Source organism: Pelecanus crispus, chromosome 7, assembly GCF_030463565.1.
Source record: "Pelecanus crispus isolate bPelCri1 chromosome 7, bPelCri1.pri, whole genome shotgun sequence".
NCBI classification, from domain to species: domain Eukaryota; kingdom Metazoa; phylum Chordata; class Aves; order Pelecaniformes; family Pelecanidae; genus Pelecanus; species Pelecanus crispus.
The window spans coordinates 36408205-36435808 of record NC_134649.1 but is presented as its reverse complement, the minus strand read 5'-3'; the positions used below and the strand labels follow the sequence as shown (position 1 = coordinate 36435808).

General features: G+C 34.9%; 1 protein-coding gene across 1 annotated transcript in view; it reads left to right on the top strand.

The window, feature by feature from the left end:
• ERC2 (ELKS/RAB6-interacting/CAST family member 2) overlaps positions 1-27604 on the top strand; it is a 458173-nt gene that overhangs the window by 205859 nt on the left and 224710 nt on the right. The window contains exons 11-14 of the mRNA XM_075714165.1: positions 2275-2310; positions 8728-8757; positions 9640-9833; positions 15796-15807. Coding sequence (XP_075570280.1) covers positions 2275-2310; positions 8728-8757; positions 9640-9833; positions 15796-15807 — 272 coding nt within the window. The remainder of the gene's footprint in view (positions 1-2274; positions 2311-8727; positions 8758-9639; positions 9834-15795; positions 15808-27604) is intronic.

The window sequence follows — 27604 nt, the reverse complement described above, 5'->3', positions numbered from 1 at the left end:
TTTAAGTATTTGATAGCTTTTAAATGCTATTGATGTCAGAATGAAAATATCCAAAGAAGCTATTTCTCTGGAAGTCCTTTATTTTGTTTTCTTTTGTTAGAAAATGTGTTTTGTTTACTTTGCATTTCACTACAAAATATACTTTATTACAATTTGAAATACCTTATTTTCTTCATTTTAAAAAACTAGTTAAAAAAAAGCACAGATCACTTAAAAAAAATCAAAATCCTCTTGAAGGACTTGAAATCCTAAGTCAATCTTTTATGACTGTACATATAAACACATCATACAGTCATGGAAAAATAAGCACTTATAAAAGTCAGAGAGCGTCTGGGACGCGTTTCATATAAAAAGGGAGTATGTTCCCTGTGTATAAATACAAAGGATTAATAAATGAAAGCTGAAAACATAATAGTTTTATTATATCATAAATATAGCATAAAGCCCCAATGGAAATTCACCCAACATTTGTAGGAGACCAGGTATTTCCACAATAAAATGTAGTTACAACCTTCTTTGTGGGCATGTTTAGTTGAACAGAAACAGTGACTGTTAATGATAGTAGACTCCAAACAGTAATTTTCAATTCAAATTTTCTCTAATAAAATACTTTATGTTCAAACCTGTAAATATCCTGTGTTAAAAGTAATTGGTCCCCAGAAATCTACCTTCACCATGTTTTCAGTCCTTAGGAAACTAACTGAAACAGAAATCTGGGTTATTCTTGCATATGTCTGAGTTAGAGTAGGAGGGAACATCAACATAGTTTGGAGTAAATTAACCTGCATGTCCCATAAGTGTGCTTACGTATGAACATTAACCACGACGGAAGCTAGAAGGAATGGACACAGTTTATATCTATTTTTCAAAAGTGACTCCAAAGGGCTGTCTGTTATTTTGTGAAATTTAAATGGAGCTTACACATTACTCCTCTCTAAAAATAGCAGAGAAGGCACTTTTCATTATAGTATTGTACAATCATCATCATTTAAGGTTGATTTATAAGTTTTAACAAATTATACTAATAAATATGAAGATAGTATTTTGTGCACATTTGCAAAGAGTTAGTTTTCCACAAGCACTAATGGTAATAAGTACTATGCCTGAAAGAAAGTGTGTACAAGGGACAAGTCCAAACAAAATCTGTACTTCTTTTTTTTTAAATAATTTTTAAAGTTTCTCTTCCCTTGTTTCCTCTCCTTCCTGTTTTTGGAGAGAATAAGATTCATTTACTGATAATAAGATGGTTTTGATTGGGTCTGATTGGATGCAAATATTTTTCAGTATTAGTTAACCGGATTGTTTGCATTTCAGCAGGAGAAAACATACTGATTCAAAACCCACTGTTTTAACTTTATAGAGTAGACATGCTTTAAAAAGTAATAAATAGGATATTTGTAAACAGTAATTATTCATGTGACTGTCCTATATTTTGGGATGCAAAATAATGTTTAAAACTATAGACATGCTTATTAAACTTTTTGTGACAAAAATTGTGGATTGAAATTCATAAAATTAAAAAAAAAACCACAAAACCCAGAAGAATGCTCAATGCTTTTTTTGCCAAAATTCCACAGACTTTTTGTTGACTTACCTTGTATTCCTACTAGTGAAAGAACAGCAGGAATTACGTAATAGGTAGCTAAGTGTTTTTTATATATATATGTGTGTGTGTATATATATATAATCCTATTATCTACTCTAGAATTTCCTCCTTTTGTTGTTTTTCATTACCTTAAATTTACTTGCTTACTGACATATTTGCAGTTGCTAAAGTACTTTTTGCCAAGCTGTACTGTTCAAAAGTCATTCTGCATAGAAAATTCAGTCTTGTGTTAAACAAAAGGAAAGTAATAAATTTAATGATACAATTTAATTAATCTTTTATTATTACCATCTTTGAAGCTTTGGTGATAAATTGCAGCCTCAGCCAAAAGCACTTCTCGTGATTCATTGCTTGAGACCAGCACTTAATGTATCATCAAAAGTGGACACCTTTCTTTATTTCATGGGTTATTTAACTTGAGAAAGGGAAAGTAACACAAACCTTAAATTTCTTACTCCAGCTATTCTTTTTTAGGAGCCAAAATCAACATTTATGTTTCCCCAGTGCCTCTCACTTTCACCAAGGAATGTTTAGAACCTTAAATTTCTACTTTCTTATGACAAGTTCTTCTGTGCAAATGCACTGGTTTTGTTGAGCTAATGCTGTTTTCCTGGATCTTTCCTTCTTTTCCTGTCTATGCTTCACTCCCTTCCAACTTTGCAATGTAGCAAGCTGAACAGTTGTTCAATCAGATGTACAATCCAGTAAGTTCTTCTTTAAAATGCCCGCTGTAACATATGAAAGCATGAGGATCCGTTACCTTACTGTGTTGTGCTCTTCCTCTGTGGAGCTTTGCAGAATACCTCTGGTGCTCACTATGCTATATTCATTATATCCAAATAAATGAACTTTGTGGACTTCAAGGCCATTTTAAGAATGTGAAATGTATTAAATAGGTACATACAGTATTTCTGAGAAAACAAACAACCTAGCCTTTAGGTCCTCAACTTCTCCATTAGAAAAAGCATGCAGATGATTTTTGGTTTTTGGTTTGGGTTTGGTGGTGGGTTTTTTTTTTTTTTTTGCTTTGCTTTTTAATTCCTCCTTCTGCAGTACTTTATTTGATCCTTCAAACTTAAATAACTTCTAATTTATTCAGTTTATCTTAACTTACTGAGTTGATTATGTGAATAATAATATCTAGGAAGTGACTGGTACTATTGTCAAAAGTCCGTGTGATTGAAATAGTTCAGTTCAATTTTACTCGTAAAAGACCATATACATTCAGCATATATATATCTTAAGAACATGGAAGCATTGTATTTAATCAGAGAAAATGCTGAAATATAAAATGATGAACACAAAGGGCAGTGTTTGAAAAAGCCAAACACTATTACTTTGGCTTGTTTAGCATTATTATTCTTACCAATGTCTGCTTTAATTGCACAATCTCTACCTTTTTACTTGACTGTGTTCCTTTTTCAATTTGAGGAAGAGCTGTAACAAACCTCTATGCAGAGAACAGTTTTTATTTTTTGGCTGAGACTGTGCATTTAATGTGCTGTGAGCATCACAGGACAGAAAAAATGATGTAACTGTAATAGCAATTTACAAGCTACAGTTTACATAGTAATCATAATTGGAATTACCATATAGTTGGGATAGTATATATATATAAGAACTGGTTTTGTAGCTTAAGTAATGTGATACTATGCATTAGGGAAGGTATTGCCTTCACTGAGGTCAATGGGAATTTTGCCATTCATGTCAGTGGACCAGGATTCCAGCTTTGGAGTCTATTAGTGCTAAGTTTTGTAGCTTCTAACCATGTAATGGGTATGTCATGATTATGTATGGGAAAAGAGAGTCCCACAGAATGTGCTGTATTTACTTTTATTGGTTAACTGTTTTTAGAATCCGAACATAAATTGATTATAAATAGCATCAGATCTGATATTATCACCTTTACCATCCAGCACACTGCTGGTCAAAGAGCTTTTGCCTTTGAAGGATAAACACCTTCATCTTGGTATCATCTTGGATCACCTTTGTGGTAGTTGTTTCTATTCATATCATTTGCACTCCTACTGTGCCTGTGTTTTCAGACTGGAGTCTTTTTTGTGTTAGTTTTTCCTCTTGATTTTCATAAATGCTTTCCAGTTGTTATTTCAATACTAGTTATTCTGCTGTATGGAATTCGTTTGTTACTACCTAGTCTATTTGTGTGTGGTATTCCAAAGTCAGTCAGTCCTTTTTTAATTTTATTTTTTCTGCCTTTACGTGCTTAATTTTCAAAAGGACAGCCTGTCGGCAGTTCCAAAATAATGGATGCAAGATCCTTTTCCTTTTGAACCAGGAAGCAATCATAGTATATCTATGAGACAGGTTTTCTTAAATGAACTTGTCTTGCTCATCTTCTTTCCTCTCCTGCTTATATATATATCAGTCTATGTTTAAAAATGTAAGTAGTAATGATCCTCTTCTCCCCGCAAACCACCTAAGGTCTTGAAATGAAATCGTGATTTGATTGAAGTCAATGGCAACATATTCTTTCAATTCCACAAGGCCAAGTTTTCACCTTTGTTCTTTGAGATGGCATAATAGCAGTTACCTGAAACATTTTTTTTGTACTGCAAATCATTATGATGCTTTATTTAATAGAATGTTTTCTTACCTTTTTTTTTTGGAGAATAATAGTGTTATAAAAAGCCAGATGGCAATCTAATCTTAAAATACCGAAGTTTTAATGCTCTTTTGTTTACATGTCAGAGAAATAACAGCCAATCTCTGAGACCTCTTTTAGCCCATGCAGTAATATAGCATTTTTCTGTGGTAGAATGTGGTTTTTCTAATATGTCACACAGGTATCAACTCCAAGACTTTCATTTATTGCTGAATCTAATGTTTTTAAAATACAGCAATGGATAGAAGTGTTTTAATCTTACACACGTTTGGGTACCAAAGTGGAGATGATATGGAAGGGGTGCAAATCCTGCATACTCTATAGTAAATGATTTCATGATGTATTCACCTGTGTGAATAAGATGTGAACATAATTGGGCGCACGTTTCTTCATGTTTGTTTTGAAAGGTGAGCTTTTTGAAATACCCAATGAATTCCTGTGCTAAATTGATTGTAAGAAGTTACATGATTGGTTTTGTCCTGTAATGAAAACACAATGCTATACTTAGTTTGGAGTTCCGGTGAACCTTTTTCTGAATAGTAAAGACTTAATTTTCCAAATGCTCCATCAGAGCAATGTCAGATTAAAATTTGAAGTACTTGCAGAATCCACTCTAAATTGCTTAGGGCAGTCCCTGAAGTTAAATAAAAACCCCCTGAATTTTAAGGAGACTACAAAAATGCTAAGGTGACAGCAATTTTTTTTAGATTGTTATTGAAAGTAATAAAATTTGAAGGATCTTACAAAGTAATTTCTTGCATGTAGATTCTGCTGTTCCATTTTTTTTGTTATGAAGTACTCAGTTGATTTCTGTGTATGTTTGTGTCTGAAGCTTTAAAAATGAAATACTATATCTATCCATCTATTTCCGTTATGCAGAATAATGCATGCATGATTGTACCATAAAATTTGAATAGACAATAATTCATGTTGCATGTCTGTGCCACACTATTGTGGTGTTTCTATAGGAAATTTGTGGTTTACATAAGGAAATGTTACTTTACTTCTAAAGTATTTGTAGTACTTATTAATCAAATATCGTAACAGATACATAATTATTGTAAGAATTAGCGACATTCTAACAGTAGAGTGATATGCTATTTTTACTGAATTGTAAAAATAACTTAAAACAACAGTCACAAGATTGACAGACAAAACATCATAAACCAAGTGTGCTAGTTCGAAACTATCCTAATCTGCTATACAGATTAAGAGAGCGATTACTTTGCTGCTGAAAGGTATGCATGAACCAGTTACTCTTAGCCATAAAAGCCCCATAAAAACAGAATATGTATTATTCCCAAGAAAACAGAGAACTTAAGGAGAAAAAGGGGGACAGAAAGGAAAAAAAGGATAGAAGAGAAGACAGCAGTAACAGGTAGAGACTTTCTGATTCATGTGATAACCATGCAGCTTCTGGTTAGAAGTGATCCAAGCCTGTCTCTCTCAGCCTGCAAAAAGCCAAAAAAATCTACCCTGTCTGTGTGGGAGCAGGGTCAGTATCAACTGAGCTGCCTTTCATCTCCTTTGGGCCTACTGTTTGACTCAAAAGTCAAGTTTCACCTGTCAACAAATCACCCCTGATCTGTAGACAACAATTAAAAAAAAATGCCTAGTTCAAATCCAAACACATCTTTCAAAGCCATAAAATATAATAGGGCACTTGTAAGTAATTCTGTGCCTTTGTTCTGGGAATATCAGATGGATTGTGTTTTGCTCTCTTGTAGTATGAGCAGCTTTGTTTACAACATGAGGATTCCCTTCAAGGGACTCACTGCAGGTTAGAGTACCACCTGCAGAAAGCTCTTTTTAGAAAATGTTTTATGTTCCTGCTCTCCTTTTTTTAACAGACTTTCCTTTCCTTCTTCTTTAAGGCAATGCCCTGGTAGAACTCTGATTCCCGCCAATAGTCCAAAAATATTCTATAGGAAGTGCTTGTAAAAGTAGAGGCAACCAACTTACTTGGTGGTTTGCAATACTGGGATCTTTTTTGTTTGTTTGTTTTATAAAGATTAGAACAATCTTATACTTGTCTTTGAACTGAATGCTTATGTTGATTTATATGTGACATTATGGATAACTGTGCTGCACCTCAAAACCCTGCATAGGTTGGAGACTTAATCATATTGGATTTAATCATATCTTATATGTTCTGCTTCGTGTTGAGAACCATAGTGAAATACAATGACCAAGTTTGCGCTACAGAATTTTCCAAAAACACACCCCATAAATATGGAATGGCATGAGTACCACAGAAAGCACAAGAACTGAAAATACTTTTGCAACTTAACATTAATTTCCTTAGCATGCTATTGAGCAAGGATTATAGGGCTAAACTGAAGAATATAATTTATATCTATTATTTCAGGTGATGTTTTAGTTGTAAGCTGTGCAGTAGATAATTTGTTCAGTACGTTTCACTATCATGTGGTTGCCCAATTATGTATTTTCATCATAGAAAGTCCAGTGTGGCAAAGAAAAGAAAAAAAAACAAACCAAAACAAAAAAAAGACAGGCTTTTCTCTCTCTTCTGCATTGCTTCTTGTTCTGGGTTAAAACTAGGGTAGAGGCGCATGGCGGGGGGAAAGTTAGGGCTGAAGCTGAGAGTTCTTGTATGCTAAAGTGAAGAAAAGACTGGTTAGAGGCAGGAAGGTATGTGTTTTTGCCTCTTTAGGAAATGATCGAAGCAAGGCTGGTAAATAAGTGAATTATACACTAAAATAAACAGAAGGGAAAGAAAAGTGACAGGGAGGAACATGAAAAGAGTGCTAGCCTCTAGAGAGGAACTGTGAAATTCTGGATTTACCCTTAGGAGTGGAGGAGAAATCTGAAAAGCAATAGGGAACAACATGCTCTTTTGCATAGGCTTCTTGGTATCTTAAAGGTGGGAGTATGTCGTGGTTTAGCCCCAGCCAGCAGCTAAGCACCACGCAGCCACTCACTCACTCTGCCTACCCCGAGGGGATGGGGGAGAGAATTGGAAGAGTGGGAAAAACTCCTGGGTTGCGATAAGAACAGTTTAATAATTGAAATAAAATAAAATAGTAGTAGTAGTAATAATAACAATATAATAATAATAGTAATAATAATATACAAAGCAAGTGATGCACAATGCAATTGCTCACCACCCGCCAACTGATACCCAGACAGTTCCCGAGCAGCGATCACTGCCCCCCAGCCAACCCCCCCAGTTTCTATACTGAGCATGATGCCATATGGTATGGAATAGCCCTTTGGCCAGTTTGGATCAACTATTCTGGCTGTGCCCCCTCCCAGTTTCTTGTGCACCTGGCAGAGCATGGGAAGCTGAAAAGTCCTTGACTAGCATAAGCAGTACTTAGCAACAACTGAAACATCAGCGTGATATCAGCATCCTTCTCCTACTAAATCCAAAACACAGCACTATGCCTGCTACTAGGAAGAAAATTAACTCTATCCCAGCTGAAACCAGGACAGAGTTGGGTTGTATTATTTTTTTTTCATAGAGTGAATTTGCCTTTACCAACATATGGAATTATTTTTATTCTTTGCAGAAGAACACTTAGTGTTCATTTTGGAGAGATAAAACATTGTCTAATTTCTTAATAGAGCTGATGGAAAATTGAAGTGGTTTGCAGCTGGAAATTGGTACACAGTCTCTCACATAATTGGCCCTGAGTCTGAGTATTACATTTACTTCAAAAACTACAAAGCCAGCTGAAAGTAAATTTCTTGACACAATTAACAACCAGTATAAAATAAATCAAAGTTGATTATTAAAGCAGAAAGATTTATGAGGATGAAAAGGAATTATCTGTTGCTAGCATCTCACCGAAACAGTAAAATCAAGATGTTCTTTGGATGTTAACCTTCAAATGAGCTCTGAGTGAGGAAAGTCCTGTATCTGCATAGAAGTCGGGGCTGGAGCATGTGTTATTATCCTAAATAGAGAATTTGAAGAGCAAGGCCAGTAAGTTTAGTAGGCTTCTCATGTCATTCCCTTGGCTTATTTTGGTAACCAAATATTTCTTCTGAATAAAAATCTCACAGTTGCATAAACAACACCTAAAATCTACTATCTTTTTTCTTATTATCCTCATGCTTAAATGATATGTTACATGCAACCCCCCTAAGTTTCTTCCCTAGTAATTTCAATTTTTTAATTGTTGTATTTATACTAAACCCAGATTTGTTCTTTATTTATACAGAAAGTTTTAACCATTGCAAAGAATATGAACCCTCTAGTGTCTGTAGTTTATATTAATTCTTTCCAAAACATGCATGTTTCATTTTGATCTGCATTTCTTTCATTGCTTGCTTGCATTGTCTGTTCCCTGAAACTAAGAAGATAAATAAGTCCACGTCTTCTCTGCGTAATAAGATAGTTGGAGGACCTTCAGTTCTAAATATCCTGAATTTCCGTAAAATTCCTGTATGTTAAGAGAATGTTATCTGAATTTTCTATGTTTAATGTGCACTGCCTTAAACTACTTGTTTTTTCCTTGCCTGCTCTTTCAAGATGCCAATTAGGAATAATGGGAAGCAAGGGGTAGGCTAAGCATTGCAGTGCATTGTTGTTTCCATCTGTCTGTGATTATTCCAGCCAACAGTTTAAAGCACTTGATGCCAGATCATACTCCCATTGAAGTTAATTGGGTTTTTGCCATTAGGCTTGATGGGAGTAAGATTGGGCTCTGCACTGTTGTTGTTGTATTCATTGCGTTCTTTCTTGTCTGTGAAACTGCCATCCATCCATGCATGTGTTTGCCAGGTTTGTGCTGTTTTCACCAATGGGCTTGTTCTTCTGATGTATCAGGTTAAGTATTAATGATAAGAGAAAAAGGATTATTGGGTGAAATGTCTGCTGAAAGCAACTTCTTAGTTTATTGGTTTGTCTTTTAAAAACAGCACTGCACAAAACCAATTTCTTCCTTTTAAATTCTTCGTATCAAACTGCATTTGAAACATCTGGTGATACAGATTACAATACGTATATATGTATCTCAGTGTGTGTATATATATACATGGGACAAAGTGTGTGTGTATATATATGGGGAAAGAGAGAAATATGATTTATTAAGAAATTGCCTGTATATTTGAATATTTGAAACACTTTAAAAGCTTAATGTGAATTAAACGAATTACAAGGTAATTTTTTAATTTAAAAACACCCTTAAAATATGGTCACTTTACGTAAAAAACCTTAATAAATCCCCTCCCCCTTCAGGATGATAGCATTTGACTATAATTTTAGACTATGAAGACATTTTCATTCCTTTTTATAATGCTTCTGTAGAAAATACTGTCATCAGACAGAAATACCCATAATCCTTTTTAATGAAAATTTGAACTCCGAGACTGAAGAAGTAAAGCTCTTAAAGCTATATAAATTACTGTCATCCTTATTTTTTTAAAAATATTGATTCTGAAGGCTCATGAGGCTGAAGAGGAGGCACGGATGAATCCAGAATTTGCAGACAGAATGAAACAGCTTGACAAAGAAGCATCGTACTATAGAGAAGAATGTGGCAAAGCTCAGGCTGAGGTTGACAGACTTCTAGAAATACTCAAGGAAGTAGAGAATGAGAAGAATGACAAAGATAAGAAAATTGCTGAGTTAGAAAGGTAATTCTTGTATTAATTGTCTTGCATTGAGTGGAATTTTTATTTACTTGATCTTCATTGCAGAGCAGAGAAGCTAAGAGTAGAATATGTTTTTTAAACAGAATATTTATGTCTTGTAAAATTGAATCAGAAATGAAAAAAAATGGCTACCTGAGAACTGCATCTCCTGTCTGCTGACTTTGGAACAATTTAAAGTTTCCTCTTTTTTAGTAGTCTCCATAAAAGCAACACATATAGGAAAAGCCATATGCAATTTACAGTGACAACAACCCTCCCAGAAAAACTTGTTGGGGAACAATCCTGTCTTCCTAGTAAATGCTAAATCAAAACTGTCCCCACACATGTTTCTTCAGTGTGAACAGAACCACTAGTTTTCAGAGGTCCTGAAAAATATTGGTAAGTATTTCTAACCAGTCTCATGACTATTTAATAATAGTTGTAACTATTTCTCAGTGTTTCTGTAGTCTTTGTCTGCTTCAAATGAATATTTTCTGACATTGACCAGGCAGTGTTTGTGGTGTTTCTGGGAAGGTTGTACAGTCTTTCCTTAATGGAGACAGGAAGGTTTTGGGATCCATTTGTCTCGCACCCTTCATTATTAAATGATTCGTGGAACCTTCTCCCATACGGTATGCTGCAATTTATTTGATAAGCATTTTATGTGGATCTGATTTCTTTGTTCCCTTCCTGTACTTAGCCACTCTTAGGTAAATGAAAGAAGGAATTTTATGTTTTCAAATATTTTATATAATTGTTTTCTAGTGATCAAGTCAGAAGAAAAGTGCTTCATGGTTCCAAAAGAGAAGTTTAAGGGATCTCATTGTTGTGATTATTGCTATAGTACCAGTCAAGACATAGCACTGCTCTGTCCCACTAGGGAGAATTACCATGAAAGAGGGGAAGATCTGCTGGAAGTGTTGGTTACCTTAGGGGGAGGAAAACAGCCAGCTTGGAAAGGAAGATGTGTAGAGCATCTTTTACTGATGATGACTTACCGACCTTCACAGTTATCTGTTGCCAAAACTTATCTTTCTTTGCAGACATTTGGCAAAGGTTTAATAATGATAATAATGAATGGTATATAGTTATCAATCAAAGCGTCATGAGAACTGAGACCTCAAATTTAAAGTTAAAAAGGAAGATTTGTACTCAAAATAGAGCTAAGTGTTTATATGGGGAACGTTAATTAGCAGTTATCTATCTCACCACATCAGAAGAAGTTTAGAATACGCAAGTGTTTGCACCAATTTTATGTGTAGATACCAGAGGAAGCTAGTAGTGAAGAGTGGTCACTTTGTGCACCATGACTGTGAGTTCTGCCTAAAGTCTCCAAAATCCTAAAGCACCATATTGCAAAAAGATAACATGATTAGTGAATTTGTGTGGTCAAGAAAGTGCTGCCTATTCGATCCATCGGTGCATGTACTGTAGAGGCGATTACAGACCTAGGCTTGTAATATAGTCACTCCAGGTGTGACCAAGCTGGTGGAAACTGTATAGTTTTTACAGAAACAGTAACTGATATCCTCATTGGGCTATAAAACCTACTGAATTACTGTGTGACACTAGATGCAATAGTAGACATGCTAAACTTTTGTTCAAGAGGATTAGTCTTAAGAGATTTATTAAGTAGCAATCACGTACAAGTTGAATGGTTGAATATTAAAATGACAAGATTAAAAGAACACGATGAAGTAGTGAAGCTTGTGATCTAAAATTTTTAGTAAATGTTAATTTGATTTAAATATTTTACATAAAAAGAGCTAAAGAATTGATATAGATCAGTAGATTTATTTGAATTAAATTGAGAATTATTGATTACAAAACAATGATTACAAAGAAACAAGGAACCAAGGGATGCAGAGATATTACTACAGCCTTGTCAGCATACAACCTCTTCTTATTGTCTAAGAGCCCTGTAGTGGGTTATGTAATGGACAGAATTTTCTATTTTTGTATTAAATTTTTTTGAAAATTTGATGCACTTTTATCAGTGAAATTTTGGGGCACCAACTTCCAGTCTGTTATTGTTGATCCTGAAATAACTTTTCAGAAAATAATTTGGTACCACTGAGTAAGCACAGACTTTTTGAACAGGATATACTGTACTTTGAATGTGATGAAGTAGTTAAGCTTTGCTATGAACCTTTAAGTGCTTCTGTAATGTTTACAATACCTGTGGTATGACCAGCTAAGGACAGTAGTATGTTGCAATTTTGGGGAACCATCATGCTCTAAGATTTGTTTGTGAATTCTGTTAACTTAACTTATGTACAGCTGTCAAGATTAATTCCAAATTCCTATACACACAGTATATATAAGTTTATTATTGTAAACTAGGGAAAGAAAAGATTTACTTAGAAAATTGTGTATTATTGCTTTCATCAGCAGAAGTTGCTGCCTTTACTTGGTAATGGAGTCTTAAAGCTACTTTCCACCATGTGTAGGCACAGGCACAAATTTGTTAATTTGTACAGTAAGGCTAGCAATCTGCCAGCAATATAAAGGTGTAATAGGGAAATATTTTTAGGGAGTGGGTATCTGACCCTTCTTACTAATCAGGCTCACCTTAGGTTTCTCTAAAATTTATGGTTGGACTGGATGATCTTAAAGGTCTTTTCCAACCTAAACGATTCTATGATTCTATGATTATTTTGTTTTCTCTCCCTCTTCCTTATTTTCTAAAAACGTTGGCCTAAAGATCTAAATCTGTATGTAACTGTGCCACCTGTTGGTGTCCCTAGAGAGGGAACTTTGATGTTGAAATTCCCCTTTCTAGGGGGTTACGTAGAGTGTAAATTGCTGTAACATTTTATGAAGTGCTACTACTTTTTCTGCTTGTAATGACTACTTGATTGGCTCATTATTGAAGGGAAGAGGTGGAGCCAAAGCTCAGTTTACCCACTTAATGGGAATAGAGCATTGTGAAAATGACTGCAACTTTAACAGAAGCATATTTGAAAATGTTCTTTCCTTCTTGTCCTGCTGTTTTGTAATTCATATAATGTGCTCTAGGTTGCTATTTTCTCTCCTTGCTTTTTCTCCTTCTTTTTTTTTTTTTTTTTCCCCCTCTTCTCAGAAACAGCGTATCTTCAACATTTCCCCTAATTTCCAAGGCAAGGGCATCTCTGGGGTTTTGTAGGAAAACAAATGCTCTTTTGAAATGTATTTGTTGGTTAATAGCGTGCTGGGATCTGTGTTCACTGCTATGCCAACATCTTTACATTGCAAGATAATTGCAACAACGTATGTTCTCAAAATTTATAAACATAAATTTCTGAGAGAGTTATAATCTACAGTATTGCAAGCTATGGTATCTTCACAATATTTATTATATTCACATATAAATTCATCAGCATAATGAGGTGTACTTGTATAATTTAGTTTGAAAAGTAAGAATGTTTGTAATAAAGTTGTCATTTACAAATGCAAACAAGAATTAAAACGATGATGAATACTAATGTTCTGCTATTTGTCAGAAAGTATTGACACAGAAAGTGTCAAATACTCAAGGGTAGAAATATCTGCTTCAAGATATGGGCAATTAAATTTGTAAGTGTATGCTATTTGGCAGATGAACATTATTAATAATCCTGAAGAAGATTTCATATGAATGGTAATTCTCTTGGGTTTCATGTGATTTTCTTGCCTCAGAAACTATCACACTCCTGAGTTGCATCACTTAAGATTCATCATTCATGCTATTCTTCAGATATAAAAACATGTTGGTCTTAATTCTTAAATTACCCCATATATATTAATTTTGTATTGTATAACTTCTTATTACGAAATAGGAGAACCAATTCCTCCTCCTATACTAAAGGTGTTTGATAACTTTTATTATATCTTTCATGATTTATCTGTTTATAATGAGAACAGGTTAAAATTAAATGCAGTATAACCCAGCCTAATGTACTTGAGGTAAACTTAGCTTGATGTTTTTCTTTGGTTTTCTTGATGAAGGAAATGTGGTGTTTTGTTTTTTTTTTTTTTTTTTTGATAATGTAAATGAAACTGGGTAAGATAGTGATCAGCTTAGATTTTAATGTGAAGGGCCTAGCCAGAGAGAGGTAACTGCAGCTGAAACGGAACTGTCAGGATGGAAGGAGTGTGTTGTTTAATGCTTTTATTAATGGTGTTAGGATGAAAAGTATATTTATGAAATATAGTAGGGAGTTTGAATTGTGAAATTAAGTGAAATACAATAGTACAAAATGCATGATTGTGAAGTTAGGACCAGTAAGACTGCCTGCTGTAAGCGAAGGATAATCCTTGATAGGATTTAGGAAGAGAAAGATTGGGTGAATTTCCTTATGGCAGTGTCATTATGAGCCATCTAAATAATGAAGCAGACATCTAAATAATGAGGTGTGAATCCTGATGTGTCAGAATAAATGTCCGCAGTAAGAATAGGAAGGTATTAATGTCATCAAGCTCTAGCAAGACTCCATGTGGAACTCTGCTGTATACTTCTCATCAGTCATGTTCTAGAAGGTTGAATGAAAACTGGAAATGGGTGCAGAGAGGGCTGGTAGGGTAGTTAAAGGAATGGTGTGCTCATGCCACAGGAGCAGTCTAAACAACAGTGGTTTGTTTTTCTGGTAAAAGAAAGGCTCAGTAGGGATGCTTGTTCTTTCTAATTTTGTGATGGTATAAACACTGTGGTGAAAGAAGAGTGATTTCAGTAAGAGTGCTGGCACTTAATACAATGGATATAAATTATCCATTAATAAATTTAGACTGAAAAGAGAAAGAAAATGATGAGAACATAGTGTAGATTGCAAAATCTTGGATCAGCTTTTCTCCAGTGGTATGTTAGATGGTTGGTCATTTGCTTGATTGAGTGTAGCTTCTCAGCAAAGCTTAGAACAATATGAAAGTTCATTTAAAAATAGTATACTAGCTATGAGACGAAACCATCTTTTTTTTAAACAAGAAGATTGTCTTTTTGTTATCCACTTCTCATATGCAGTGGTAAGTTTTGGGTAATAACACTATAGATGACCATTTAAGCTCTTGGGGTGTTCAGACTATAATTAATTCATTCTGAATTGATTTGGATTTGAATTCTGATGAAAAATAAGTCCACACAGCACTGACAATTCATTGCATAAATGACAAAGATCAGCATATGGAATAATAGCATTCAAAAAAAGTATTTTTGTGGCTTTTAAAAAATTTCCCTTTCATAAGTGAATGAAAAACTGTGGACCAGTGACAGCTTTAAGGATTAGTCTAGCTGGGTGTCAGACAGGGTGGGTTTTTTTTTTTTGTTTTACTTAATTGAAAGGGCATGTTAGGTATTTTTTAACAAATAAGTTATCAAGCATCAGAGTATTTTCAGTAATGAAGTATTAACCTTATTCTTCAGACTGAAGAAACAAATTGCTGTCAGCGTTAGAAGGGGCTGTATTTCCTGGGGGGGGGACACAAATATCTCTCTTTGATTATTAGGTACAGTGCTTTGTGAACTTCTGAGTGATATCTTTGAACAAGCTGCCAAATTGTTTAGCTGTTTTGGCTTTCATGGGAAGACTTGATGAATGTGGGTCACCAAACCTATGTTGGTTCAAAAAAAGACTTCGTGGTATATGATGAGACATTTGGGTGGCAGTGAACACTACCAATATCCACCTAATTTATTTGTTCCATTCAGTGTGTGTATGCATTTGGATGGTTATAAATATGGATAGCTTTCCACAGTCCACAAATGACAAGATGCCATTTTACTTTAAAATTTGTTTTATTCAGTGCACAGCAAGGATATACTGCTACAGAAATTTTATTTTACTTCCTGCTTTCCCTTCCCTTTCCTTTTCTTTCTTTAAATAAAATCTGCTGATATAACATCTGCTTGCTATATTTTCAAAGAACTAATGTGTTCCTCCCTTTATTCTCTTTTGCTGTCTTCCTCCCTATCTGTTTTTCTCCAAACTGCTGCTTTCATCCCTACTCCAACCAGCTTGACTTCCAGGTCAGTATTTTCTGCTCTCCTACTTAATTGCTCCTTCTGCAATGAAGTTTTTCATTGATGCTTCATTGATTTGGCCATTTTGATTCCATATTACTAACTTCTGTTTGTCCTTTTTTGGTTTTTGTTTTTATTCTGCTTGTCCCTATTGTGAAGTTTTTGGTCATTCCATTTTTAGATCAGAAACTTTACAGTAAATGAATGCTTTTGTCAAAAGCATGTAAGAAAAAAATGTTTATTAACAACATATTCAATTCATATGTTGTTTTGTGTGAAGATTTTTTTCTTCTTTCAGTTTCTTTTATTATCTTTGTTTAGGGAGTTCAACATTGGGAATAACTTCTTGTTAGGCAGCCCAACCCAGTAGGTAATGGATTGAACAATAACAATAGTATACAGAGATTTATACCTAAGATCAGAGACTTATTCTTAATACTTTGCCATTACCCCTTTTACTGTTATTGCAAACATAATAGGATGAGTTGGAGTGGTTCAGCTTCTGGTTCAGAAACTTTCAGTTGTTTGTGCTGGCCAAAATCTGAACCAGCACATAACTGCAAGGGAGGTATGTGTATGGGTATGTTTTATATGCTGTATTTGTATATAGGATCATCTAGTCAGATTCCTGTTTTTCTTTCTTCCAGGTTTTAGATTAGTTTAGCTAGCGTTTGTGCTTGTGCACTGGTTTTTGAGTAATCTTATAATCTTATCAAGTATTATTACATGTCTTGTGGTTCTTGTTAAAAGTAAAAATTGATCTAGTAAAAATTATTTTTCTCTTAGTAGGCCTTGATGTTGATTTTTCTTTCGCATACTTATGAATGGCTGTAAAATGTAAGTTAGTGAAGTCTTAACACATCTACTTGGTAATTTAGAAACTAACAAGTTTATATGGTTTGGACTACAGGTTCATCTGCTTCTTCCTTTCCCCGTTCATTTCAGAGTGTGGCTTTTTTTTTTTTTCTTTTCTTCTTATTTCTGTGACAGGTATTTACGGCAGTTCTGTACTCTTAAGCTCATCCCCTATTTTTCAGTTTCTGAAATTGGTGACTGAAACTTGCACAAAGTTTTGTTTCCTGTACTGAAAGAGCTTTGCTTTAGGCAGGAACAGACCTGGTTTTCAATCATTATCAAGGCAGAAAGCATTTACTTCTTCATAGATCAATTGGACTAGAGTATAAAGGAGGGTGTAAACTGCAAAGACTTTCCAGGTGGATTTCAGCTACCAAAGTTTTGCATTTGCAGATATGGTTCCAGGTATCAGGTTGCCATGCAGTACATTTGACTAGAATCATGGCAAATGTCCAATCTGCCTTTATAATGTGTTCAGATCTGAAGTTTTCAGAATTTTTATGTCAATGTACACTTTTTGTACAGCATTGTTCTCTATTCATATAGAAGCAGGGCTTGCCAGTTTGGGTGAGTTTTAGTATGTTAGTCTCAAAACCAAGCACTGTTCACGTTTCACAGTTCAGATGTGTCAGAGAAGTTTCTGATGTGGATGCCTTCAAACTGTATGGCAAAAGATGGTTCATTATGTAAAGAGACTGATAAGACAAGAGTGGTTTTTTCCTGATGTGCTTTAATGCACATCACAATTGCAAGTTACTTTCCAGCTGGAAAATTTTGTTTCTGAAATTTGAGGCTTATTGATTGCAGTAATGAATCAGATGAACACTTTCTTTTTATTGTCTATCTACTACAAGCACATTTTAGTATGCTTGAATGGATAGGTATTACTCCTGAATTATCAAAATAGTTAAACAATTTATTTTCAGAATCTTTCTTTCTTCCAGAAATTAATTAACTGCATTTACTCTGGAGTTGGCTATGATGAAATGTTTGTCTGAATGTGACCACTCTGGCATTTCTATCAGAACATACTCAACATTGATTGAAAATCTCTCTAGCCAGAGAGAGCTTAAAGAAAGGTATTATGCTATGCGTTTGTCATTATGGTTGATTTCACTGGAATTCAATGATTGGTATGCAGAAACATTTGTTCAGCAGTTGGAGGTGCAATTTCTGTTATGTTTTATTGACCTAAAAAAACAGCTGACCTTGCTGAAACAAACTGTCCTCATAACCCTGCCAACATTCATCCCTAGAGTCCTAGATAAGTTGTAGCGTATGATTAGAGTTTATTGTGGGATTTCAGTGAAGTGTTAAGTTTTTGCAGCTTGAATTGTCATTAAGGTCAAAACTTAATTTAAGAAACAGATCTATTAATTTCTTTAATTTCTGCTAATCAATGTGTCCTTAGCTGTCATTTTATTAATCCGTATTTATATGGGGTTAGAATGATTAGAAAAATGCTGCATCTGACTTACAACATGACAGGTTATTGATACTGATGGCAAACAAGAAAATTGAATACATTGCCATAACAACCGCCTCTGTGTGCATCTACCTATACCATAAAAAAATGTTCTGAGCACAAGAATCAGTACAGTAACTTTTTTTTTTTCATTTAGATTACAGCAGGTTATATACTCCCCAAACCTTCTGCCTTCAGATAAAGAGAAGGATATTTTTTCCATGTATAATATACTGACCAGTGCTAGAAATTTTCCCACCAGCCTCTGATGTTGGTCTTCCTAATTGTTTCCGTGGGAGGCTAGAGCTCAATGAGATGTGTAAGGCAAGGTTTAACGGAGTTTTAAATTTAACTTACGAGCCTTCCACAGTTTTGTCAAATGTCAGTTTGATGGTTCCAAGGGCAGAGTGATATGTTGTTCAAAGATAATTTCCCTGGAGAAATTGAGATAGTGTACTAATGAAAACTGAGAGAATCTGTGATATACATTACTCTTCTGAGAGACTGGTTATTCTGAGTGAGAAACAGTTGTCACATTGGATAACAGGCAGATTGTTGTCATGTCTTTCTGTTTTAGTCTGTTTGCTACATATACAGAATCAACACTTTAACATTGTGAACATTTTAACATTTAAACATTTTGAAAGAGATGATGATTTGAGACGAGATTATTTAGATTTATCTGATTGCATGTTTGGTGTTGAATTTGTGTACACTTACGTTTTGTTTTATTTAAGAAATAGTGAAGTAGAAAGTTTATTTCCTTGGAATTCTACTTTCTTAAAAAAAAAAGTAAAATCATATTACAAAATAAGCAGAAATCATGGTGATAAACAATAAAAAGATACAAACGGGTCCCTGGGACAGGATAATGCATTGTTGTTAATTTTTATCCCACTCACTCCTGAACCGGGCTGCTCAGTTCTATACTTTGCTCTTTCAGTTTGCTTAAAGGCATATAGAGGTTAAAATAATAATTTCTGAGACAACTAGAAATGGATTATTTAAATAAGGAAGGACATTTTGTAATTTCTCAGTGATGTGGGGTTCTCTTTGGTTTTGATTTGAAGTGTAAAGACTCTGTGGAAGTAAACGGTTATGCAGTATAAACTGGATATGAGGAGAAAAGAGCTCTACATCTCTGAAGGAAAAACACCCACTTTGGGCTGGGTTGGACTCGACACCACAATTCTGTGTTGGGGAAGAGAGACCATAAGGAACTGCCACTGTTTCGTGGTTACTAATTTCAAGACAGAGCAATATTTCTTATGCTCCTCTAGACCTGCTGTTTCCACTAGTTTTCCCCAGGGGGGAGATCCACAGAGCATATTTCTTTACCTCTTGAATGTACAGCACTCCTCTGGAGAGCTTGGTGACTGCCTGGGTACAATGCTGTCAGGATTCCCTGTGTACAGTGGAGGGGTGTGTGTGTGAAGAATCATTGAGAGATAGCACAGCTTACCCTCAAAAAGCTGTGACTGAAAAGAGACAGGGGAACTAAATTTAGGAATTGGGGTGTTGGTGGAACCACTTCTTCCACTTGCATTGTTCGCTTCCATAATGCAGGAGCAATATGCCTGGACAACGTGATTGTGACTGGATTGAAATGCTCTGATCTCAATTTATAATAAGGGGAAGTTAGGATGTCAAAACAAGAAATCATACAAAGTGTACCTGACTTATTTGGAGGTCTGAAGAGGTTACTGCAAAAGCATGGAAAGAGTGATTTATGTATTTAATGATAATGGCTGGATTGATGCTGAGAACTGCTAGGTTGAGCCAGGAGTTGCAGTTGAAAGATTTGATTCAGAAGGAAATTGCAATGAAACATGAAATGCAGCAGAGGAGGTTCGATCCTGATTGCTTTCAGGCTGACCTGGACATGCTGTGGAGCAGTTGGGTGCAGAGAATTAACTGGACAGAGTCAGGAGTTGGTGGGGGTTTTTTGTTGGGTTTTTTTGTTTGTTTGTTTGGGGTTTTGGGAGTGGGGGTTTTGTTTTTGTTTTTAAAAGAAAAAAAAAAAGGAAAAAAGATTACCTGGTCAACAGCTGGAAAGGATCTGATGAAGCAGAAGCAGGACTGCAACTCCTTGGTTGCAAATATCAGGCAACAAACTATTTCCAGTTACTGGTTACAGTTATTGCTAATGGTATCAATTAATAAAATAGCTGAGCAAGCAATTGCTATATTAAATCAGATCAAATATCCTTCTCATCTAGTGTCCTGTCATCATCAGCATTTTTTTTTTTTTTAAAAGAACAACATCAGAAGAAAATGCAGAATCCTTGGTGTACAAGAGAGATGTGTGACAGATGAGTCTTCTGGTATGGATTTCACACATGTTCATATAAAATGTCATCCAGTAAGAATGCGCTGAGAAAGACAGTAGTGCAATGCACTGTATTGGAGTTTCAGTGGTTGCAGTACAGATATGTGTTGAAACAAAGTGATATGAACCATAGTTTGGAACAGGATTTTAGTAGGTCTTTTTCATTCATTCATTATCCTCACGTGGGTATTTCTAGCATCTCTCCTAGGGCTTTGGAGGGAACTGTGTCAGACTAAACACTTCTTAAACAAAGATTTTGGAAAACTTCCCAGATTGTGTGTTAGGTAAACCCTTCCTCCCATGTTTTTTTCTTTGAGGTGAGAAATGTTTCAGTGACTTCTGTGACACTTGCTTTATTTCTACCAGGCAGAGTTGTTGGTTCTCTCAAGGCAACAATATCTTTTTGTGGTGCATTTGGAGGCAAAATAGTTGTGACGCTGGAGCACTGTCATAATCTGAGTATTAAGAAATCTTAAACCAGGCTTCAAACATTAGAAATAATGAGATGGGGGGTGCGGGGGAGAAGAAAAAAAGGATTATTGAATGTGTGGCTTTTTTTTTTTTTTTAACTCAGTAATAGAATTGCCTTGCGTTTTTTGAGACCTATAGATCTTTGTGGGCTGCAAGCTTGCTCCTTTGAGTGAAACTGAAATAGCTATGTAATCCATTGGTAACAGGAGCTGGGAATGTAATGAAAATATTGAATATGCTAAAATTTATTTATCTTAACTGGTAACTGGACATTACAGCATTTTTGCGTTCAACTGGAGAATTAGGGATGTGGGAATCAAATTCTTTGGAGATTTTAAAAATATTGTTTGGTATGGATGATTTTTTTTTTTGGTCCATTGTTTGCACTGGTCATTTTGATTCCAGTCCTTTATATCAACATAGAGAGAACACAGAGGGTGCTTCTCAGTTTTCCTGGTGAGTAGATGGAGTATGAACTGTGACATGGAGTTTGCCGTAGTCTCAGCTTCAGGTGAATGGCAAGCATTCTTCTTTAGTAGGAGATGACAATATGAACTTTTTGTGATGATATTTTTTGAGGTGTATAGCAGAATACAGGCCTTTATTACCAAAAGATAAAGTCAGTTTGGCCAAAGCTAACCAGAGAGTATTTCCTTTCCCCAATTCTCTTGTCCAAAAGACAACAAAATTTTAGTTAGTTGTCACAAGCTTATTTCATAAGGGAAGGTCTTAACGTCCCCTGTTAGCCTTCCTGGCAGCAGGGGCAGTCCAGTCCCAGGGTGACAATGTTTTCCTGTCTCTCCAGGAGGCATCCACTCAAACTTTTCTTCTTATCCCATATTATAATAGACATGCTAAGGAAGCTAAACTACTCCCATTTATGTTACTGTAGAATGGATTTTTTTTTTCAGTTACAAGATCAGATAGCACCACTGTAAAAATGAAATCGTGTCACAGGGTCAGCTGTAGGGTGGTAGGTTATGTTGTTACACAGTTGAGGAGTTTAAACAATTATAAAGGCAATTAGCTCAGGCAGTTGAAGTCTTGCCCCTTCTCCTTTTCAGTGGGAAGTAGAGAGGGGAAAATCTAGTTCTTCTATAGAGAAAAGGAAAAGAGTGGGAATAAGATCTTCTAGATTTTCTGCTTTGGAATAGTGAGGGCAAGAAAGACAAAGGTGAGACAGGATTTTTTTTTTCTATAGGATGGTAATAGGTTAGTCAGACATGCAAAGAAAGGAATTCCTTGGGATCTGGGGATAAAGTATTCTTCCAAAATGCAGCCTTTATGGTAACAGACATGGAAAAAATTCCATTTTTTTTCTTTTGAGTCTGTGTAAACAAAAAATTGAGGAATGATTTCCCCCCGCCCCTCTCCCTTAGGAAGTCTTTGTTCAAAACACTTTACTCATATGTACCTATGTAGTGATCTGTATTAATCTCTGAGCTTCTTATGTTGGTCTGTCAAATTTTCACATTAGAAGCAGAAAGGCTCAAAAATTCAAAAGCAGCAGATGAAATGTTATTTTTTTAAATGTTGTAATAGCTTTGAAACAGAGAATGGAGCTGATTTATGGCAATGTTATACTTTAGTTCCAGATAAATCAGTATGAGCCATGTCCTACTTAAGGCAGACAATTACCTGGCAACTTACATTCTCAGAATTTGGGTACATTATATAGTGTTATCAAATGGAATAAAGAAGCTGTGCAGAGAAAGTATTACAAGTTTTGGAACCATTTTTAACAAAGTAACAGATATTCATAGCAGCTTAGTCATCAGGCTGTCGGAATAAGCAAAGAGATAAACCCCAAATGAAATAATTACTCTGGAGGGGGGTCACATATTGGAAGTGGTAAATTGCTTAATTATAGCTTTGGGACTTGCCTAGGCTCCGTTCTACATATGTTGCTTGTTTTGTGGGTGGAGTATATTATATCAGTGGTGAATATGCACTTGGTGTGGGTTGTGGATCAGTTTTGGTAGGGCACCACTGAAACAGTTCACACGGATGCAGTTAGCCCTGCAACATAGATACATTTTTCTGTGTTTTGAAGATTCCCTGTTGGGAGAACCAGACAGCTGCTTTGTACCTTTGTTTTTCCCTTTTTGCTTTTTGGTACTGCAGTTGTGACACACCTTACTTCAATGAGGAATATTCTTCTTCTTTGCAGCCTTGGACATACTAATTCTTTCCTCATTCTTAACAAATGCACTAGCAATAAATAGTAGCATTCTGTGTTGCTGTAACATGACATGTTTGCTAGTCAGTGGATCTCAGAAAAAGAATCATTGTGTACAATGGTGAGCTGGCTTTGCAGGTTTGCAGTCAGCAGATTTCATTTTACAAGGAAAAAGGCAAAATGCTTATGATATTATTATTTTATATGTTAATAAATTTTAATCTTTTTTCGCCCTGTGGTTATGATCATTACTCTCTGCCACTTTATATCAGGGCATAAAGCAAAATGAGTAATTTGGGCTGGAACATACAAGCAGTCTAGGTTCTGAGTATCATCTACATCATTAAAGAAAGGATCAATCCCAATATAATTTTTTGCCATCGAGGGAGAAAGAATAAAAGTTATTTTGAAGCTCAGCCCTGTTGGACATGCTGGGTGTGTCAAACTAATTAACTTAATGGTCGGGATGATTGCTTTTGTTTTTGCATTTAAGGTATTATTTAATTTTTTATCATCACAACAATTGTATTAGTTACCAAAAAGAAAATAAGAAAGGTTAAGAATAAGGAGAACTCCCAAATTTAAAAGACCTTTTGGATACTAATAAGGCTTTAGGTTATAGCATCTGGCTTAAAAAAAGAAACCCAACCTGTAAGTTTTTGTGAATGCAAATGACAGCACAGGAAGATACGACTAAGGTTTTTTTATTAGCATATCAGAAATCTTAAGGTGACTAGAGTCTAATGTATTAAATAAATTCAGTAGTCAAGCTTGAAGGCTTTCTTTTAGAAAAATTATGGTTATTTGAGGTATGCTATGTTTTCTTTCTCATATCAAAATTTCAGCCTGTCATGATAATACCTATTTTCCCCAGACAAAACTATCTATGGGTTCTAAGTGAATAAACAGTGTCCTTGCATATTAGTGTCAGGAATGTGTCTGTCAGTAACCCTCTTAACATCTCTTGTGATGTTTACAGTTTGCTAGAGTCTAACCCATCTTTGTTTTTCAGGTTTATAGATTGGTAGTAGCAAGTACATTTACATTCCAGGACAATGCCAGAAACAATACTTAACTTTGCTTATATCTAAAATATCATACCATAAATTCTATCTTATGGATTTCAGTGGAGTTGGATTTGAATTTTAAAGAATTGCCCTTACGCTGCTGTTTTAGTCTTGACTCAGTAAATCAAATGGGAACCTACGCATTTTTAAGACAGTTAGAACTGAACTGTTGGAAATATTTCTACTGAGTCTTACTGAAGTAATGTATTTCAGAATGGACATTCACATGGACAGGATTTAGAGGATCAGTCTTCTGCATGACTAGCTACTGAGATCCAGAGTGCCTAGTAAAATGTTAAGATTTGTTTTATTGCTCACATACGTGAATTGTTTGTAAAGGTGTGGACTGCTTATAAAGGAGAAAGAGATGATCTGTTAAAAATTTTTTTTTTTCAAGTAACGATGTTGGTAATATTCTACCCAGTGCATGCCTAGAACAATAGATGAAGACATTTCATTATTTAAAATATATATACTGGATTAAATTTTAAAATGTATTTTTGAGACTTTCTCACTTTATAGAGATTACTTGTTTTGACTAAATTGTTGGATTTCATAAAATATTTTTATTTTCCTGAAAACATTCTTTGGTAAGTTTATTGCACTCTATTTTTTTTTTTTATTTGTTGAGGAGTACAGGTTTCTAGCATACTGGAGAATTTTTTGATTGACTTTCAGACAGCTGGTCCCATTGTAATGCTGTTTAATATGATGAAAATTATTACAGAGACATACTCCTTTAGAAACTGTTACAGATTTTGCTCTTGGGACTGTTTTGCATGTCTGCATTTTTTGGATGCTTTCAGGAAAAAAAAAGACTTTATGAAATAGACTAAAGGCTATACTAAGCATGTAACACTTATTTTTGGCTGATGTTACCAACTTTTTGGCCAAGGTACCCAGGTGGCTAATTAAAGCTAGGAATTTAATGAAATATCCTGATTTTCTATAGCTATCATAGATGAAAGCATTGGAGTTTAGACAACAGTTACGCACTGCTGTAAAACGAGATCTGAAAGTTACTCACATGTATGTGGAAACTAAATGTTAGTATTTGTCTTAAAAAGTTGGACTGAAGGAATTAAATGTACTGTAATTAGAACTATGAGATCAATTTGTATGCTATTCCAGAACAACAAGAAAAAACACAAACAAACATGGTTAAACATAGTCATTGCAATTAGTGATATTCGCACCAGCAAGCATTAAGTGCTACTACTGTTTTAATATTTGTCTTTCTGCTGATCAAGGGTCTGTGTCTCTATGGTACTGATGTCTATTTCTTACAAAGACATTTCAGTTAAAAAACTAAATAGAATGAATGGCAAGTGTAATTGATATAAGGGGATCCTGCTGTTTGCACAGGAAGGTTAAGGGGCTCTAGATTCTTTGGTCTGGACTTCATAGGAGACAAAGCTATGGGGCTGTATAAGAATTTTTTGTCTTTTCCCTTCACCTGTCTTGTTCAGTTCGATGATATTCTAGGTGTACCTAAATATTTAGCAGTCACAGTTTTGATGGTTCTTCAGCAGTATCAGAAATCTGAGCTGCTACAGTCTATTGATTCCTGTGTTGGTGGTCTAAGGCCATTTTGCTGAAAGTTGTTGGATGAGGAAAACAGATGTAGGCATTGCTGTGTTTTAGATACCTGATTTTAAGTCTAGTGCCCACTTGAGGTGGAAATTACTGGCTGTGAAGCATTCTGTGTGTTGAGAAAGATTACTGAAAATTATCCCAGATCAGGAATATTTAGGAAGAGGAATGGGGAATTATGACTTTTTGTCTTCATTAGGAATGAGAGAATATCTAATGTACTAGAAGAATCAAATTTTGTTTAGAATTTTTTCTTATATCTAGTGTTCTTCATCTCTTCTTTAGTAATTTCCAATATCATTGTCATCTAGTATTTATGTGGCATGGGTGTTTGCTGGATACTGTTTCTCTGTATTGAATGATCAAATGAGTTGGGAGATGCCTATGAAGTCCTTCAGTTTCTAACTATGGAATAGAACAGAACTTGTTTCGTTTCTTTCTTTTCTTTTTTTTTTTTTTTTTTAAACTATTCAAGATGTGCTTACATTCTTGTTCCATTTTGACGACAGCTTAGCTCCACTTTGAATTCTTTTTTTTGTCCATAGATGAAGCTGCTGGATGTTTTATGACAATTCCTGACTGGCTATAACCATAGGAACACAAACAGAATTTTAAATTTGTTTTCTGAAGAAGTGTCATTACCCAGCCGTTTTAATGTTTGGCCAAGATTAAGCATCTTTGTAAAGTGTTAGTCATCTATGCTGCTTTTTAGACTGCTTTTTTTCCTTAAATGTTATGAGCTCAGAACATAATTTCTTTAAGCCAAATGTGGTGCTGGCACCACTTCAGCATGCTCTGGGCTTGGGTGCTTTAGAACTAGTTTGAAGACTGGCTTTTCAGTTACATGAAGTTTGTAAAATTACAAACAGAATAGTATTCTATAATAACTACTTTGAGATGGCTGTAATGCCTAGTTCAGTGGTTAAAGAATTTAGCTCACTATAAGATAATAGATACCCAGCTTCAAAATGAACTATAACAATCTGGAAATCAGAAAGCTGTGGATTTCATCTTACTGTTTTGGGGCAGTTACACTGTCAAAGAAAGAATACTTTTGCATATATTTTAGTACCAGAATATGATTAACATGTGATAGTAAGATCAAGTCTACTGCCCAGATCCCTGCAGCATACATTTCAGATTTTGAAGACATATATCTTAAACAGTAATGTTTTATTTATTTTATTCTGTCTAATGAATTTTGTGGTCTTATAGCTTTAAATTGAAACAGTGTAGCAGAACACATGAAACTAATTGCTCATGATAAAGAATAATGTAGACTCAACTATGCGTATCAGCATAACTACTAGTAAACTATGTGGATATTTTATATCCTATATGGTAATGGCATATAATATTTTGTACTGATTGTATACTGTTCCCAAGTATTTTTCTATTTCTTGTGCATAATTTTTATTTATCCTAATCTTCTATTTTATTCAAAAGTGTTTTAGAAACAGAGCCATGTGAAAAAATACCAGAGTGAGCATGCTCAAAAAACATACTGGATCAAGGATTATATTTGATATATTTGCTGTTAAAAAAAATTAAAAAAATTAGTCGGGAATGTGTTCTTGTATTTATTTCCTCTGTTGAGCTCCTCCTGTACCTTTAGTGCAGTCCTAAAAGAAAACTACTCAGCTAGGCTTTTTAGCTCTAGCATTTTCTTTTCATTTCCACAGGCATGTAGTCAGTTGTGGAAGAAAGAGAGGCTACGACACAGCTTTCTTTTATTTCCTTCTCTTCAAGATTTTGCATATCACAGGCACCAGATGTTTTCCTTTGCAGCTTTACCATGTTCTGCTTTTCAGTGTGGCATTAGACAGAAACTGAAATGGGAAGTT